At 39.4% G+C, this 19011-nt stretch overlaps 2 protein-coding genes across 16 annotated transcripts in view; one reads left to right on the top strand and one right to left on the bottom strand.

Moving 5' to 3' along the window:
- The window catches only part of ZNF484 (zinc finger protein 484), a 432825-nt gene that overhangs the window by 12247 nt on the left and 401567 nt on the right, over positions 1–19011 (bottom strand). The window contains exons 1-3 of one of the 15 annotated variants that reach the window (XM_032260537.1): positions 15251–15489; positions 12078–12122; positions 8003–8053 (exon numbers count right to left, since the gene is read on the bottom strand). In XM_032260537.1, the coding sequence (XP_032116428.1) occupies positions 8003–8053; positions 12078–12122; positions 15251–15259 (105 nt within the window). In that variant the 5' untranslated portion in view covers positions 15260–15489. Of the gene's footprint in view, positions 1–7001; positions 7167–8002; positions 8057–12077; positions 14468–15250; positions 15490–19011 lie in introns of those variants that run through there. The other 14 variants (XM_032260536.1, XM_032260541.1, XM_032260538.1 and 11 more) reach the window with 14 other exon arrangements.
- The window catches only part of LOC116538281, a 7925-nt gene continuing 4410 nt past the window's right edge, over positions 15497–19011 (top strand). The window contains exon 1 of the mRNA XM_032260557.1: positions 15497–15547. Within this exon, the coding sequence (XP_032116448.1) occupies positions 15497–15547 (51 nt within the window). The remainder of the gene's footprint in view (positions 15548–19011) is intronic.

Below are 19011 nucleotides of genomic sequence, written 5' to 3' on the forward strand. Positions count from 1 at the left end.
CTGTCCTTGGCCTCTGTAAATAGAACTGTTAGTTTGTCTTCAAAACTATGTAAAGCTGTTTACCTTTTCTTATCAGTAACTGCCAGAATTGCTAGCCTTTGCTTACCAGCAATTGCCAGACTAAGCAGCCCAAGCTAGTTCCATCAATAAGTAACTAAGGTCTGTGATTTCCACCTTAACCAGATAATGTGTAAACAAATGTATATCTTGACTTCTGTAAACCACTTAAGTAACAAACGGAATGACAAAAGTCCCCATCCCTTGGAATGTCCGGAGACCCCTACCCTCATCTCTGCCCAGGAGGTAATTTACAGAATCCACTAGCCCTCGGAATGTCTGAAGCCTTTTCATCCCCATCCCCGCCCCCACCCCCACTCCCAAGGTGGTTTTTCGGGTATAAAAAATTGTGGCACCCTCCTGTTGCCACCACAGGTTGGAGAGACGTGAGTCCTCTGTGGTCGCCGGCATAATAAATGACTCTGCAATCTGGCATACTTTTGTCTCGTGATAACTTTCTACGCTCCCGTCAAATACAACACTAGCATTATTAGGGAGATAAAATAAGTTAAAGATGGATGTTTTAATATCCAGGGTAAGAAATAAATAGTAAAAGAATTATAACAAGTAAACAAAGGAAAAAAAAGTAAAAAAAATTATGTAATATAAAAAGTCAAGAAAGGAATGAAAAAATAGGTAGTTCAAATAAAAACTAATAGTAAGGTAGTGTATATAAATTCAAGCATATTAGTAATTACATTAAGTGTAAGTGCATTAAATATTCAAGTTAAAAGCAAGGATTGAGGCTTCTGGTTTTAACAACAAAACAAAACAATGAAAGAGTGCAATTCCACCCCATTTCTCCTGCTAATTACCTAAAAATCTAGAAAAATACATAAAGCATGTATCAGAAGACTCATTGGTGGAGAAAAGAAAGTAGAACCTAAGGACTTAAAAAACAACACAGTAGTGAGTTCCCTAGGATTGCTTAGAGGGAGAGAGGGAGCTCCTACATACTGCCAAATGAACACTAGAGTAGTTTGCAACCTGGAAAAATCAATGGGCACAGACAAAAAAAGGCCTCCCCAAAGCACACACTTTCTAGCCAAATAATTTGAAATAGGGCAGCACTGCAGGCTGGGACCTTTTGACTATACATACCTACGAAGTTCAGAAGTACCCAAGAGCACCCTCACTTCTGACACCTACTGCAAGCAGAGGGATTTCCCAGGATCACCTGTACTTCTGACACCAGTTCCAAGTCAAGGGTCCTTGAGACCACCCTCAGGTTCCATAATTCACTGGAAGAACTCACAGAAATTAGAAAAGCCATTACACTCATGGCTATGGCATTATACATTGGTTTTGCAATGAAAGGATATAGATTAAAATCAGCCAAGGAAAGATGTGCTTAGTGCAGGGTCAAGGAGAGTTCCAGGTGTGAATTCCAGTGGTTTTCTCCCAGTGGAGCCATATGGACAGCACTTACTTCTCCCAGCAATAATGTGTGATGATAATACGCATGGAGTATTGCCAAGTAGGGAAGTTCACTTGAGCTTTGATGCCCAGAGTTTTTACTGAGACTTGACTATCTGGACATGAATGATTCCCACTGTGGCTAATCTTAGTCGCCTGCCCCTGCAGAGCTGATACTGCATGGCCAAAGGTATCCCACTATAAACCACATGTTGGCATAGAATATTCAGTGCGGTCTAAAGCTCCAACCATAAATCACATTGTTGTTATATATTATCTTGCATGGCCCAAGCAAGGCCTGCAGGACATTCCAAAGATTTAGAGGTTACCTCCCAGGAGATGAATACAAAAGCCAAACCTCTCTCTAGGCAAAGTTAATCCTTTACTGCACCACAGTACACTGCAGGTGAAAACTACAAAAGAAGAATCATCCTTTGCCTTCTTCACTAAACAGTGTGACTGCTAAGATGGTGGAATGGAGCTCTCTCAACCATCGCAACTGCATTAGCTCAAAGAGAGGTAGCACCTCTCTTACCTCTCCAGCAGGCATTGTAGAGATTGTGTTGACTAACCCTACCCCAAATTAAGTGAATGACAGCAAAGAAGTTCCCACTTTCTCCAATAGAAAGTGGGGGTGGATTATGGAGAAAGTTAGAAAAAAGGGTCCTTTAAATATGTGCATGATGCCCTGGGCACACCTACAAGCAGCCCATGTATAAAATCAATCAAAATCAACAAGAAAAAGCTTTCAGGTTGTGGGGTACTCTCCAGGTTTCAAATTGGCTTCTGGGTAGCATAAAAATGAAAGAGACCAGATTAGAACTGCAAAGACTTTCAAAACTAACTTGAATTTTAACTACAGCCCATAAAAATAGACTTAAGACATACACTTAGGTAATTCTGAGGAATTATCTGCCATATACTTACTAACTTTATGTAGTGAACATCTTCACAACTTCACACAATATGCTTCAATATGCTCAAGATACAACAATTTTCTAAGATATTATAAAGAGCATAATAGATGTGCAAAGTATAGCATGACCCCAAATGGAGAGAAGAAAATTTCACATGGAGTGTAAGACTAAGTTCTGTACAGTTGATGAAACTTAAGCTTAGTCTTGGGAGATGACATGTTTAATGCAAGCAGAGTAGGGCAAAGTGATTTTTAGAAGGGAGCAGCATGAGCAATGGTATAAAGGCAGAAAAATACATGATAAATTCTGAGAACTACTTATTAGTCTGCATAATGGGAGGCCTGTATGCAGTGAAGGAAAGGTGTTTATGAGGAAATTTCAGTAGAGGTATATTAGCATGACATTATGCAACTATCTTCCTTCCTCTAATAGATAATGGACTGCCATTAAAGCATTTTATACGTAGAGAAAAGATGATCAGATTTGTGTTTAAGACTACCAAGAAGATGCAGGTGAGGTTGTGGAGAAATAGGAACACTTTTACACTGTTGGTGGGAATGTAAATTAGTTCAACCATTATGGAAGACAGTATGGGGATTCCTCAAGGATCTGGAACCAAAAATACCATTAGACCCAGCAATCCCATTACTGGTATATATCCAAAGGAATATAAATCATTCTGCTATAAAGACACATGCACACATATGTTTATTGCAGTACTATTTACAATAGCAAAGACATGGAGCCAACCCAAATGCCAATAGACTGGATAAAGAAAATGTGGTATATATACAACATTGAATACTATACTGCCATAAAAAAGAATGAGTTCATGACCTTTGCAGGGACATGGATGAAACTGGAAACCATCACTCTCAGCAAACTAACACAGGAACAGAAAACCAAACGCTGCGTGTTGTCACTCATAGGTGGGAGTTGAACAATGAGAACACACAGACACAGGGAGGGGAAAAAGACACACTGGGGCCTGTTGAGGGGTAGGGGGTGAGAGGAGGGAAAACAATAGGACAAATAGCTAATGCATATGGGGCTTAAAACCTAGATGACGGGGGCTGGGCACAGTGGCTCACATCTATAATCGCAGCACTTTGGGAGGCCGAGATGGGCAGATCACCTGAGGTTGGGAGTTTGAGATCAGCCTGACCAATATGGAGAAACCCTGTCTCTACTAAAAATAGAAAATTAGCCCAATGTGGTGGTGCATGCCTGTAATTCCAGATACTTGGGAGCATGAGGCAGGAGGTGGAGGCTGGGGTGAGCCGAGATTGCACCATTGTACTCCAGCCTGGGCAAGAAGAGTGAAACTCCACCTTTGAGAAAAAAAAAAACCAACAGCATCCTTGAAATTAAAAATACAATACTAATGAGAAACTCAATAACCTGAAACTTTCCTTGATACTGCACTGATGCACTTCTTCCTGGGCTGATTTTAATACATGCCCTCTTCCTGTAATGAACTGTAAGCATGAGTATAATGGCTTTCCTGAGTTGTGTAAGTCCTTCTCATGAATTATTGAAACTGAGGGTGATCTTGGAGACTCCCGGGCTTGCAGTTTCTGTCATAAATGAGGGTAGTCTTAGAGACACCTAAATGATTTATACTTAGGATTGTATCTGGGTGTCAATAGGGCTGTATTCCTTCTGGAGGTTCTAAGGGAATATCAATTTCCTTGACTTTTCCGGCTTCTACAGGCCACCTATATTTTTTGGGCTTTAAACAACACAAATTTGTGACTGTTCTGGAGGTATATGTCCAAAAAGGGTCCTACTGGCCTAAAGTCAAGGTTCTTTCTGGAGACTCTATAGGACAATCCATTTCCATGTCTTACCTGGCTTCTTGAGACTCAAGAGATCTAACGTTTGAGAAACATGAAGAGAATTCCTAGTATCATGCAGAAGGGACAGCCCATGCCAGTAGCTGAGGTTCAGACAGAGACTAACTACGAGCAAGTTGACAAATCCAAGAGCAGTTTCTTTAAAGAGCTGAAATGAATAGCATGTAATCTAGAGCCAACTGCCTGGGTCTTATTCCTGGCTTTGTTATTGAGGAGCTGTGTGATCTTGGGCAAATTACCTCTCTCTTAACAGATTTCCTCCTCTGTGAAATGAGAATAATGATTATAGATAGCTGTCTTTGTTTAGCATTGCTATGAAAGAATACGTGAGCCTGGGTAATTTATTAAAAAAAAAGATGTTTATTTGGCTCATGCTTCTGCAGGCTGTGCAAGAGGCATGGCATCAGCATCTGCACCTGGGGAGGGCCTTCAAGCTGTTTCCACTCATGGCATAAGGGGAAGAGAAGCCGGTGTGTGCAGAGATCATATGGCAAGAGAGGAAGAAAGAGAGAGCGAATTGGAGGTAGCAGGGTGTAGGAAAAGATGTGTAGTAAAGACCATCTGAGAGCACTTTAAACCATGGAACGCTGCAGTGTGGTTGCAGAGCAAGAAAAACTGCTTTGGTCCCACATCTCTTCCCAACACTGAGTTTGCATGAGGGTCTCTTAAAGAAGGCTTGTGCAAGAACCCTGGGAAGGAATGCAACCTCTGCTCACAAGACTCGGGAGGGTCTTTGCAGATGGGAGCTTACAGGACAGGAAAGTCTTGCAGGGCAGAGATCACCAGAATGCCACATATTCTGCCTATGCTCTCAGAATATGGAGTAATTCTGATTGCTCTGTGTCCACAATGCTTGGGAGGTAAAAACCCCTTGATGTATTGTGTGTGGTCAGACCTTACGGTGCCTTATCCACTATGCTTCTTTGCCAATGCACCTGGATAGACAATGGGTGGTAAAAACTCAGTGTCCTTAGTATTTCTTAGAAGAACCACATTTGCTATTGAATGCTGTAGACACATGCTCTTCCCCCAGCTATCTTCCTTCTTAACCCCCTTCCCCACAGCCCGCAAGATTAACAAGATAATGCACCCAATAAAAAGCGTGTGGAGCCCAGAGCTCCATGCCAATGCGGATCACCCTGTGTGAGAATGCGTTGGACCCCTGGACCCATGCTGTGAACTTCTATTCTTGTCTCTGTCTTACTTCTTTTTTTTTTTTTTTAAGACAGAGTTTCACTCTTGTTACCCAGGCTGGAGTGCAATGGCGCGATCTCGGCTCACCGCAACCTCCGCCTCCTAGGTTCAGGCAATTCTCCTGCCTCAGCCTCCTGAGTAGCTGGGATTACAGGCACGCGCCACCATGCCCAGCTAATTTTTTGTATTTTTAGTAGAGATGGGGTTTCACCATGTTGACCAGGATGGTCTCGATCTCTTGACCTCGTGATCCACCTGCCTCGGCCTCCCAAAGTGCTGGGATTACAGGCTTGAGCCACCGCGCCCGGCCAGTCTCTGTCTTACTTCTTTTCTCACTCCCTAGTCACCGCTGGGACACGGGGCACCCAAGTACAGGGTTGTGTTGGTTCCCAACAGCAGGGTCTTCTCAACAACCAACCCTCATGGACCTCATAAGATTGAGAACTCACCACCTCCTCAGAGAGGGCATTAATCTATTCATGAGGGATCTGTCATGACCCAAACACTTCCCATTCTGCCCTACTTCCACATGGGGATCAAACTTCTCTTTTATTTTTAAAATTTCTTTTTATTTATTTAAGAGACAAGGTCTTGCTATATTATCTAGGCTGATCTCAAACTCCTGGCCTCAAGTGATCCTCCCACCTTGGCTTCCTGAGTAGCTGGAATTACACACAAGCCACCACACCTGGTTCTGGGGATCAAATTTCAGCATGAGATTTGGAGAGGATAAATATCCAAACTATAGCAATAACTCACAGGGATTGTGACTAAATTAGTTAATAGAGAAAGAATGCTTATAGTGCCTGGCATATAGTAATCACTATATTAATGTTTATATTACTTTAATTATTATATATTGAGAAGATATTTATATACCTGGGAAGAAAGATGAATTAGTGATACATATAATATATATCGTACATGTATATATGGAAAACAAAAAATTAATTAAGCCAGACATTTATTAATTTCAGGTAAAACAAAAAGCACTGCATAAAAAGTATATGGCCCACTTGTGAATATTGTTAAAATATAATCATCATAATAAAATACAGCTTATTGATTTACCCCAAATTATGATATACCCATATTAGGCTCATGCCTGTAATTCCAGCACTTAGGGAGGCCAAGGTGGGTGGATCGCTTGAGCCCAGGAGTTCTAGACCAGCCTGGGCAACATAATGGAATCCTATCACTACTAAATAAATAAATAAATAAATACCCATATTAGAAGGAGGGTACATCAGAAATGTGCACGTGTGTATTGAGGGCCTGAGTGTCTGAAAGAGAGCTAATTCCTTATTTTCCATTGTGTTGTCTGTAGATAAATACTTAAAACTGAAAGCCTAGAAACTGTAATACAAACATGCTATTTAGACATATGAAAGAAAACAGCAAAAGATACTAAACTGAGTTCAAAGTGATTACCTTTGAGAAGCTGAAATTTGAAGGTGAAGAGAGTAGATGACAACTGTTTTTTTTCTAAAAAGCCCCAAAAAACAATTTGACTAAGTAAATATAAGTAAAACCTTCATGACATTCAAAATGAAATACTTACTTTTAAAAGTTAAAATGCAAAGGACAAAGAGGTAGTTATACTTGAACAAAACATATAAGACTATGCTTAATGTATGAAGTCCTCTGTTAACAATCAATAAACTGGATTCCACTCCTGGAAAGACAGAGTAGATGCAGCTGTCTCGACTCACCCTGTTAAGTTTACCTACAAACCAAAGACATTATTCATCAAACCAACATATGGAGACTCTGAATGGTAAAGAAAAAAAGGCACCCTGGCTAGGGGCCTCAGGAACTAGGGAACTAAACAGTAATGAGTTCTCCGTATCTTTCGGCCTATATAGACAGCTTTGACCAGGTGTTCGAAAAACCTACAATGCAGAAACACCAACAAGTGTATACAAAAAGGCCCGGAAAAAAGTGCTGTCTTTAGCCAAAAACCAGGAAAAGGGCAACAGAGAAAAATAAAAAAACTTTTAGACAAAACCTATTCCATCCAAACACCACAGATGATAAAACAACAAAAACTGTGGGCTTGATTCATCTCTTATCAGCAAAGACTCAATGGGTAGCCTAGGCTCCTGTATTTGCCTGGCTTTCTTGGGATGTCCCTCCACTGCAGTAGGGTAGGATGAGAAAAAGCCAAATGGGGAGCTGGGACTTTTATTTCTGCACCGTGGTACTGGGTAGCTTTCCTGCCATGCCAGTGGGAGCCACATCAGGGCTGGACTTTCATTCCTACCTAGCAGTAATGAGACACTCTTCCCATCACCACAGGTATGGTGTGAGAGGAGGCCAAGTGAAAATCCAAGACCTTCATCCCTCTGAGAGGTAATTAGGCCCCATCCACCCTAACAATATCAGAGAAGACAGCATGAAGAGCAGAAACAAGGTACCCTCTCCTTCTTTCAGACAAGGTGATGTCACCAGAAGCTTACTGGGGAGCCCAAACTATCAATCCCACCTAGCAGTAATGAGGTGTCTTTCTCCCCAACAACTGTCGTTAGAGTTCAAGCAGGGAACCTGCAAATTCACACCCACCTGGCAGTAATACAGCAAGGCTCCCCAATTCCCCACTGGCCCAGAGGACGCCTGCTAAAAGAAAAGACTCAAATAAGATCTAGAGTCTCATAATGCCCAAGGTTTCCACAAGACATTAGAAAATCGTTTGTATAACCAAGAACCAGAAAAACCTCAACTTGAATAAGGAAATGACCAATCAACAGATGCTAAAACTGAACTGATGTATGTATTGGAATCATTTCATAAGGATTTTAAAGTAGTCCTCATAAAAATGTTTTAACAAGCATATGAACACACTTGAAATAATTGAAAAAAATTTCAACAAAAGAGAAGAGGTGAAGAAACTAAATGAAAATTTTAGGACTAAAAAAAATAACCAACATTAAAACTCAATAGATGGGCTCAAAATAATGGAGACAACAGAAGAACTATTCTGAGTACCTGAAAATAAAATAGAAATGATCTAATCTAAAGAATGGAGAGAAAACAGAGTGAGAAAAAAATGAACAGAACCTCAGAGACATGTGGGACAATAACAAAAAATCTAACATTTGTCTTAGTGGAGTTCCAGAAAAAGAAGAGAAAGGAATGGGGGCTGAACAAGAATTTGAAGAAATGATGAATGAAAATTTCTGAAACTTCCAAAAAGATATACACTTACAGATAGAAGCTGAACAAATCCCAAAAAGGATAAAACCAAAGAAATTCGCACTAAGAAAGAATCATAGTAAACATCTGAAAACTACAGACAAAGAAGAATGCTGAAAGCATTCAGAGAGAAACTACACATCACCTATGGGAGAAAAACAAATTGAATAACAGTGTGTGATACTAAGAACAATGGCTCCCCAAAGATGTTCACATCCTAGTTCCCAGAAATTGTGAATGTAAGGCCGGTTGCCTCGCTGGGAGCTCAGACACGCCCATCCCTCGCCATGCCTGAAATTACGTCACCAGAATCTGCACTCAGCATTTAGCTTCGCCACGCCCACCTCTGCACTCAACACTAAACTCTGCACTTGGCACCTAGCCAGCCGTTGGAAAAACCCCGCCAAAATTTAAAAGAAGCCCCCACAAAACCTGCCCAATAGTGTATGGTCCCATCCAGCCCGCTCACCGGAAATCCCGCCTACCTACCTATAGCAGCTCACTACATCCACGTCCTGTTCTCCACAGCCAATCAGAGCGCCTTCCCTCCCTATAAAATCCCACGCCCAGAAGAGTCGGGCATGACTTCCCTGGCCTCTTCCCCTGGGACCACAGAACCTTGCCCAGGAGCCGAATAAATTGGTGTATAATTGTTCTCATGCAGGCCTCAGTTTCCTCATTTTAAACTTGGCAATCAACCTTACAGAGAATAAATCTTACAGTGAATATGTTAGGTTACATGGCAAAAGAGAATTCAGGTTTCAGATCAAATATAGGTGGCTAATCCACAGTCCTTAAAATAGGGAGATTAATTATCTTGGATAATCTGGGTGGGTTGAATATAATCACAAATTTTTTTAAAAGTTAAAGCAGGAGGCAATAAAAGAGAGTCATAGAAAGATGCAATTACAAAAGAGTGGTCAGAGAGATACAATGTTGATGGTTTTGAAGTTGGAGGAAGGGGCCACAAACTGAAATATGAGTACCCAATAGAAGCTAGAAAAGCCATAGAAAATAGAAATAGATAGATTCTTTCTTACACCCTGTAGAAAGGACTACTGTCCTCTTGACACCTTGATTTTAGCTCAGTGAGACCCATGCTGGCTTTCTAAAATATAGAACTGTAAAAAAAAAATGTGTTATTTTAAGGAACTAAATTTGTGATAATTTATTACAGCAGCAATAGAAAATTAACATGCAGTAAACAAACAAAAATGATAAAAGAACCTGTCACATCAGGAAGAAAGAACGATAGAAAGAATAAAAATATTGATAAATAGAAAATATTTCACTGCTATATCTTACTGCCAAGAAAACACAAACTATACACAATCTCTGGCAGAATAATCAATATAAAAGAACACATGGACTGAGGTGTGTCCTCCAAAAATTCATGTTTAGGCCCTAAATCCTAATGTAACTGTATTTGGAGATAGGGCTTTTAAGAAGTAATTACGGTTAAATGAGGTAGGGGTCCTAATCTGATAAGACAGGTGGCCTTATAGAGAGAGATTCTCTCTCCATAGGCAGGCAGGCAGTCACTGGGGAAAGGCCTGTGAGCATAAGTGAGAAGGTTTCCATCTACAAGCCAGGAAGACAGCCCTCATCAGAACCTGACCATGCTTGCACCCTGATCTCTGAGTTCCAGCCTTCCAATAAATTTTTGTTGTCTAGTTCACCCACTCTATGGTACTCCGTTATGGCAGCCTGAGCTGACTAAGACAGCCACCACCAACCCTGCACATATAAATTTGACAGCTTAGATGAAAGAGACCAGTTCCTGAAAACACACAAACTACCACAACCTTCTCAATATTACATAGACAATGTGAATAGCCCTATAACTCTTAAAGAAACTGAGCTTTTAATCTTAAAACTTCCAAAAAAGAAATCTTTAGGCCCAGATAGTTTCTCTGGAGAATTCTACCAACTATTTAAAGAATTAACATAATTAACATCAATTCTATACAGTTTTTTTCCCCAGAAAACAGGAGAAAAGGGAATACTTCCCAGTTTATTATGTGAGGCTATGATTTCCCTGACACAAAAATTGGACAAAGTACAGAAAAAGAAAACACAAACTATCCACAATTTCTCGCAGAATAATCAATATAAAAGGACACATTCCAACTTATGAGGCCAGGGTTATCCTGATACCTAAACCAGAAATAGTACCAAAAGAAGAAAGAAAGAAAGAAAAGAAAAGAAAGAAAAGGAAAAAGAAAGAGTGATACCCTTCATAAATATGATACAAAAATCCTTAAAGTAAATATAAATAATTTAAAAGTATATACCACAATCAAGTGGAGTTTATTCCACAGATGCAAGGCTGGTTCAATATTCAAAAATCAATCAATGTACTCTACCAAACCAACAAACTCAAGAAGTAAAATCACATGATCACATCAGTTGGTACGGAAAAAGCATTTAACAAAATTCAACTCCCATTCATGATAAAACCTCAACAAGATTGTTTCAGAAAGTAGTCTTTGGACAAGGAGCACTGATATTCTGTGGAAATTTGTGAGAAATAAAAAATTCTCATATTCCATCCCATATCTACTAAATCAGAATCTGAATTCAAATGCAAGTAAAGTGTCAGAAGCACTTTTCTCTAAGACAAAAACAGAAAAACTGTTAGTGCTCCTTCCTTCCTCCCTCCCTCCCTTCCTCCCTTCCCTCCTCCCTCCTTTCTTCCCTCCCTTCCCTCCTCCCTCCCTCCCTCCCTCCTTTCCTTCCTCCCTTCCTCCCTTCTTCTCTCTCTCTCTCTCTCTTTTTTTCTTTCTTGAGACAGAGTTTCGCTCTTGTCGCCCAGGCTGAAGTGCAATGGCACAATCTCGGCTCACTGCAACCTCCAACTTCCAAGTTCGGGCAATTATCCTGCCTCAGCCTTCTGAGTAGCTGGGATTACAGGTGCCCACCAACATGCCTGGCTAAATTTTGTATTTTTAGTGGAGACGGGGTTTCACCATGTTAGCCAGGTTGGTCTCGAACTCCTGACCTCAGGCGATCCACCCACCTTGGCCTCCCAAAGTGCTGGGATTACAGGTGTGAGCCACCGAGTCTGGCCTGTTGGTGCACTTTCAACAGGGTTACTGTTGAAGACTGTTCTGTCATCATCCACCTGAAGATCTCTCAAAAAATTTCTCAAACATCAAGAACCATGATAAATTACTTGTTCATAATATAAACCATGTATCCAATTTCCATTATTGCTATGTCTTTCAGGAAGAGCAGAGACAATTTAACAGTTCAAAGTTCATAACCATGTAAGACCATATATTCTAAATTTGACCTGGGTTGACAGTCTCTTCTTCATTTTCTCTGATCTTAGTTTTTATTTATCTAGTCTTGTCATCTTACTATAGGGATTGTTAGATGTCTCCTAAATCCACTAAAAGTAAAAGAAAGCAACAAATAAATAGATGAACAAATAAGAACTCACCAAGGACTTGGTCATTTTTGGCTCTTCGGACAAAGGGGCAGAGATCTGAGAAAACAGATGGGCAGAGGTACAGATGAGAGGCGGAAGTGTACCAGTGTCACACATGGACACATACATCAGTTAGTGCCCATGCACCTTACTCAAAAATTTATTTCTAGAGCTACAACATTAAAATATCATCCCATTGCATACTGTACAAAGATTTAAGTGCAAAAGTTTTACCATAACATGGTTTATAAAAAAGAAAGATTAGATCATCCAACATGGTGGTTGTCAAAAAAAAAAAAAAAAAGATTAGAAACATTTAAATATTCAATAATTGTGGATTGCTTAACTACTTTATAAAATATCCAAAGGACATACTGTTCTATTACATTACCATACTATCTGATTTCACAGGCCCTTTAAGTTATCACCAACCCGGGTACCTAACTCCTCATTCTCACTCTTTAATCTGCTCTAAGTGTCAATTCCTACCCAGTGATTCTACTCCCAAAGCCATTAATGAAATCTCAGATTCACTGATTCCCATGCCTTGCTGCCCATGAGCCCTGAATCATTCATCCTTCAATTCCTGATCAGAGAGCCTTCAATTCCTCTACTCTAACGGTCCTGGCTCCCTACCAATCAATCCCATGTCCCCACCACTGGCCTCCATGCCTGTATCTCCGTCAGACCTCCTAAGAGTCCCAGTCCTAGGCACACCTGTACCTGCACTGGGGCCTTAGCACACAAACACATCTCCCACCGCTGACAAAACTAGGCCATAAACTCCTCCACACACGCAAACAGGAACTCAATCAACAAACAAATCTGGGGAAATTATTGAATACATAGGATAAATTTATAAATAGAAAACACTTCTAATCTAAGTGTGGAAAACCAGACTATTCACAGAGAAAGAATGAAGGAAATAAGAAAACTCTTCATTTGCAGTACTGAAAATGAAATGATGTCAGAAATAGCAACTGAAAGACCACTCTTCTGCCAGGGCGAGAGAGACATTTTCAGAAATAAAAGCACTTGCAGAGTATCTATATCTTTGAGAGAAATACCGAAAGAAGTAGTCCAAATAAATGTGAAATGAATCTCACGAGAAATCTTCAATAGGAAAACACTGTTCAGTAATAATTCTTGCAAAATATATATAAATACAAAAAAGGACAATGTGACAATGTGATAAAGAGGCCACTAAAGAGAAAATAATATCCTACGATAAAACATTCCTAATAATCTCAGGAAAAAACAGAAAAAAATGGGGTGCAGAATTGAAACACTGAGCAGAAATTCATCCATCCAATCAAAATATATAAAGAAAAGGCAGAAAATAAAAAGAGCTAAATAGTGAACATCAAATGGAAGGCATACAATCAGATAAATCATTATTACAATAAATAGAGGTAAAATTCTATCAACAGAGGCTATAAGTTGGATTTGAAAACAACAAAGGTATCTTATTGTAAACAAATAGGTAATCTAACATAGAAACAGATATGGATACAAAATAAAGCTCTGGGCAAAGACACATCATCCAAATGCAATAAAAGTAAAAACGGGTGGCCGTGTATCAACGTGGAATTCGATGTTAAAAAGTGTTTTTCTTTCTTCTTTTTGGGTGAAAAAAGGGATCCTATAATAATAATAGCATTTAATAAATGAAAAAGGATTAAAAAGTCCATTAACCGTAGGTGTATGTATGCCCGTCCCTCAGACACACAAATAAAATTAGCAAAAAAACACATATAACTGCCAAGTGAACTGTTAAAGTAAGAGATTTTTATTACATCTCTTCCAGAGTATGAAACAAGTAGATCAAAATTAGGAAAGATAAAGATTTGAAGAATACAAACAAACAAGACTTAATTAAAGATAATTTTACCCCATACAACAAAATATACTTTTCCTCTTATATCTGTTGAACAAAGTTCATTGAGTAACTTGGCTTCAAGGAAAATCTTGATAACTTGTTAAAAGTTGAGACTTGATAGTCTGCATTTTCTGACAATACAATACAATAAAAAAAACCCAGCTAAAACATACTGTAATAATTTGGGAATGAAGAAACTATTGGGAATAAAGAAACTCTCCTAAATAACTAAGAATCAAAGGGAAACATCAAGATGAATTTATACGTTTCATAAAGATGTAGTTAAAGAAACTTTACAACATTAACTGTATCCAGCATTAAACTTAAGAAAATAAGGGAAAGAACAGCAAATTACATCAAAATGTGGGGAAAAATAGAAAGTACCTAAAAAGAAAAAGAGAAAAAACTTAATATTAAAAGAGTAGGAGTATTAAAGAACCAAGAGCCAGTATTTCAAAATGTCCAACAAAATAGATAAACCTTTCAGACGCGTGATTCTTTTTTTTTTTGAGACGCAGTCTCGCACTGTCGCCCAGGCTGGCGTGCAATGGCGCGATCTGGGCTCACTGCAACCTCCACCTTTTGGGTTCAAACGATTCTCCTGCCTCAGCCTCCCGAGTAGCTAGGATTACAGGTGCCCGCCATCACGCCCAGCTAATTGTATTTTTAGTAGAGACGGGGGTTTCACCATTTTGGCCAGGCTGGTCTCGAATTCCTGACCTCGTGATTCGCCCGCCTCAGCGGCCCAAAGTGCTGGGATTACAGGCGTGAGCCACCACGCCCGGCCCGCTTCTTTCTAAAGCGAGGGCGAAAGAATGAATGATATATAAATATAGTAACCGTAATGATAAAGGAGCTGCTAGTCTGGATATGAAAGAGAACAAAATGGAAATGGAAACATGCAATTCTATGGTAATATATTCTTTAAATATTTAGCAAAATATATCATGATAGTGACATAGAAACGAAACTGTAAACAGATCGGTAATATACAAGAGGAAGCTAAGATGTACATCATTCATTCTTCATATCCCTCCTGAGTCCCCTGTCATCCTCCCCCACAACCCCATAGTCTGCCCTCACTCCGCCCGCAGATCCACCACCAGAGACCCCCCCATCCGCCCTCCCTCCGCCCGCAGATCCACCACCAGAGACCCCCCCAATCCGCCCTCACTCCGCCCGCAGATTCACCACCAAAGACCCCCCAGTCCACCCTCACTCCTCCCTCAGATTCACTCTCAAGAGATCGCTCTGACTCCCACTATTCCATCCATTGACGGTCCCCATCACTGCCCGGATGACTCACCACAGACATCAGAGATTCTTCTTGCTCAGTCCACAGATGCTGCCATCCCACCACTAACCTGCCTCTCACCTACGTTTTCTCAGGTCAGTGGTCATTTGTTCGTGAGGTGACTACAGTCGCAAGAACCTGAACGGGACCCACTTCCTTTTTCTTAATGCCTCCCAGGCCCAGCAGGACTTCTTACAGCGCTGCTAGGGTGTGCGCGCGCTCAGCAGTCTCCTTGGCCGAAGGTTGCCAGTAGTCAACATGGCGCTTTGCCAAACACGCTCCCTTTTCAGTGGCTTAGGCTGGGCGCCAGTATGGCGGCGCCCATGTAGACACTCTGGCCTGTGGGCGGCCATGTTGAGATGATGTAGAGACTGAGGGGCTGAGGGCTGTCCAGAGGAAAGGAAGCAAGTGGAGGTGTCTCCCGTCATACTAAGCCAGGACACAATCGAAGCCTGTCTAACCTCATGTCTTTATTCAAAAAAGGATCACAGATCTCAATGTAAAAATATGAAATTTAATGAAAAATTCTTCAGGACCTAGGACTTGATCAATAATTCTTAGACGTGATACCAAAAAGCAGAATCAATTATAATAATTTAGCAATTGGATTTTATCAAAATTTAAAACTTTTGCTCTTCATGAGAGCCTGTTAACATAATGAAAAGACAAGGTAAAAACTAGGAGAAAACTGCAAACCACACCTTAGAAACCATATCTGAAAAGGAACTTATGTCTAGAATATTCTTAACGTTTTCAAAAGTCAACAACAACAACAACAAAACAATGCAATTAGAAAATGGGCTAAAGGAATGAATAGATATTTCACTGAACAGGATATATTGATAGAAAATGAGAAAATAAAATAACTTTTAACAGAGGAATGCCAGTCCTTTTAAATTATCAAGCCCAGAGAGACATTAAAATGAGACAGAAGTCATTTTGAGCTATGTATTCATCTCTTGAAACTGCTTGCTATTGCCACAAGTAGCTATAAATTAACTTAATAACATCATACTGGACATGATGACCCACACCCTAGACTTAGCAATGTACAGCCAATCACTAATCAATGTTATTTCTATAACAAATGAGAATTCCTGACAAATAACTTTGTATCAGCTCACTCCTTGTCTCCCTTTTTTGCTTTTAATAAAGTCCATGTAGAGTTCATATCCAGGGTTTCTTGGGTCTGAGTCTTTTGGGCAGCTGTTGTTACTTTCCTTTGTTGTTGTTGGAGAGACAGGATCTTGCTCTGTGTCTCAGGCTGGAAGACTAGAGTGCAATGGTGCAATCAAAGCTCACTATAACCCTGATCTCCTAGGATCAAGTGATCCTCTCACCTCAGTTTCCCAATTAGCTAGGACTACAGCATGCACCACCATGCCTGGCTAATTATTTTTGTGGGTTTTTCTGGTAGTGATGGAGGTCTCACTGTGTTGCCCAGGCTGGTCTTGAATTCCTGGCCTCAAGCAATCCTCCTGCCTTGGCCTCCCAAAATGCTGGGATTACAGGTGTGAGCCACAGTGCCCAGCCCAACCTCTTACTTTTAGGTAAACAGAAATAAGCACATTAAAAGATTTGGTTCCACTCCCACATGTTAAGAGCCCGGATCCTCTCACACTTATATGAATTTTACCTCCAGGAGCCCCACCAGGTTGTCATTGTGAACAGAAGGTAAATTCCTTTGTGCACCTGGCAGGGAGAGAGGGATTGGGTTCTCTTTAAGAAAGACCTGCAATGGAGATATAATCTTAGATTATACACTGCTTTCCCTTTACAATGCCTTACCATTATATCAGCAGGGCTCCAGGATAGTAACTGTGGATTATAACTGAGAGAGCAGCAATTGTTCATTTAACAGGTATCTGAAAACAACAATATCAAAATATTCCTACCATTCAGTAGTCCGTTTGATGGGTATGAGGATACCTCAAGCACAATTTTGACTCAAATATTGCATCCTTAAAATATTATTAAGCTAAAGCTAGCTTAAATTCAAGAAACTATCCCCCTAAACAACATCTTTAGACAATATTCAGAATTAGCTCCCAATGTTAACAGTCCTAGTGCCCCTTGGACATTTTTCTTGACCGCCTAAAGCCAGAAGTTGCAAATAATGCATGTAAATTAAAAAGTGACTGAAAAAATTATCCCATCGTATGAACTTCAACATTTTGCCAAACATTTAAAGAGACTTGACATACCAAAAACAAACAAACAAAAAACTCTCATAAGAAAATGTTTATCCTTTTTGCCTAAAAGAGAAATCATTTTGGTTAACATGGGAGGCACCCTCTACTTCATCTCTCTATTTGGGGCATTAATAATTTTGGCTTTCTTATTGAAGTAAAATATACATAGCAAAACTTACCATTTTAGCCATTTTAAAATATACGGTTCAGTGGTATTAAGTCTTAACACATTAACATTGTTGTGAAGCCATCACCACCATCTGTGTCCCAGACATTGTTTTTCATCTTCCCAATGGAATTTGTTCATGTTACCAACTGAATCTATACCTATTAAGCAATAATTCCCCAATCCTTTTATGCCCAGACCTGGCAACCATCACTACACTTTGTCTCTACAATTTGACTACTCTAGGTACCTCACATAAGTAGAATCACGGTATTTCTCTTTCTGTATCTGGCTTATTTTACTCGGCACAGTTTCTTCAAGATTCATTAATATTGTAGCATATATCAGAACTTTATTCTTTTCTAAGGCTGAGTACCTTCCCTAGTATTTATATGTCCTCTTTTGTTGGTCCATTTGCCATGGATGGATGTTTAGATTGTTTCTACCTTCTAGTTACTGTGAAATGCTGCTATAAACATTGATGTGCTAGTAATAGTTTGAGTGCCTGCTTTCAGTTCTTTGGAGGTATATACCTATCTAGAAGTGGAATTGCTGGATCATATGGTAATTTGATTTTTAAATTTTTGAGGAACTGCCAAACTGTTTCCCACAGCAGCCTCACTATTTTACATTCCCACCAGCAATGCATAAGTGTTCCAGCTTCTCCACAACCTCATTAACATTTGTTACTTATTTTTTTGGATAATATACATTAAAATGGATGTAAAATGATATCTTATTGTGGCTTTGAATTAAATTTCCCTAGTGATTAGTCATGTGGAGCATCTTATGCATTTATGTATCTTCTTTGAAGAAATATCTACTTAAATCTTTTGCCCAGTTTTGAATCATCTCGTTTGTATCTTTTGTTGTTGTCAAGTTGTGGCAGTTTTTTATATATTCTCGATATTGATCTTGTATATGTATGTATGATCTGCAAATATTTTCTTGCAATCCATGAGTTGCCTTTTCACTCTATTGATAGTATCCTTTGATGCACAAAACACTTTTATTTTGATTAAATCTATCTATTCTCTTATTGGCTGTGCATTTGGTGTCTTTGATCCAAGAAATCATTGCAAAACCCAAATCACGAAACTTTTCCTTTATGCTTTCTTCTAAGACCTTTATAGTTTTAAGTCTTATGTTTAGACCTTTGATCCAGTTTGAGTTAGTTTATGTATATATACTATGTATATATCCACATGCAAAGTGTGAGGCTGGGCTCTTATTTATACTATATATATACATATATATACCATATGTATATATACAGTATGATATATATTATATATATAGTATATACATAAAGTATATAATATATATGCATATATATAGTGTGTATATATACACATATATAAAGCAATATATGTATATATATACACACTATATATACAATTATAAAGTATATAATA

This window comes from Sapajus apella, unplaced genomic scaffold, assembly GCF_009761245.1.
Source record: "Sapajus apella isolate SASKATOON/1434 unplaced genomic scaffold, GSC_monkey_1.0 scaffold118, whole genome shotgun sequence".
Classification (NCBI taxonomy): domain Eukaryota; kingdom Metazoa; phylum Chordata; class Mammalia; order Primates; family Cebidae; genus Sapajus; species Sapajus apella.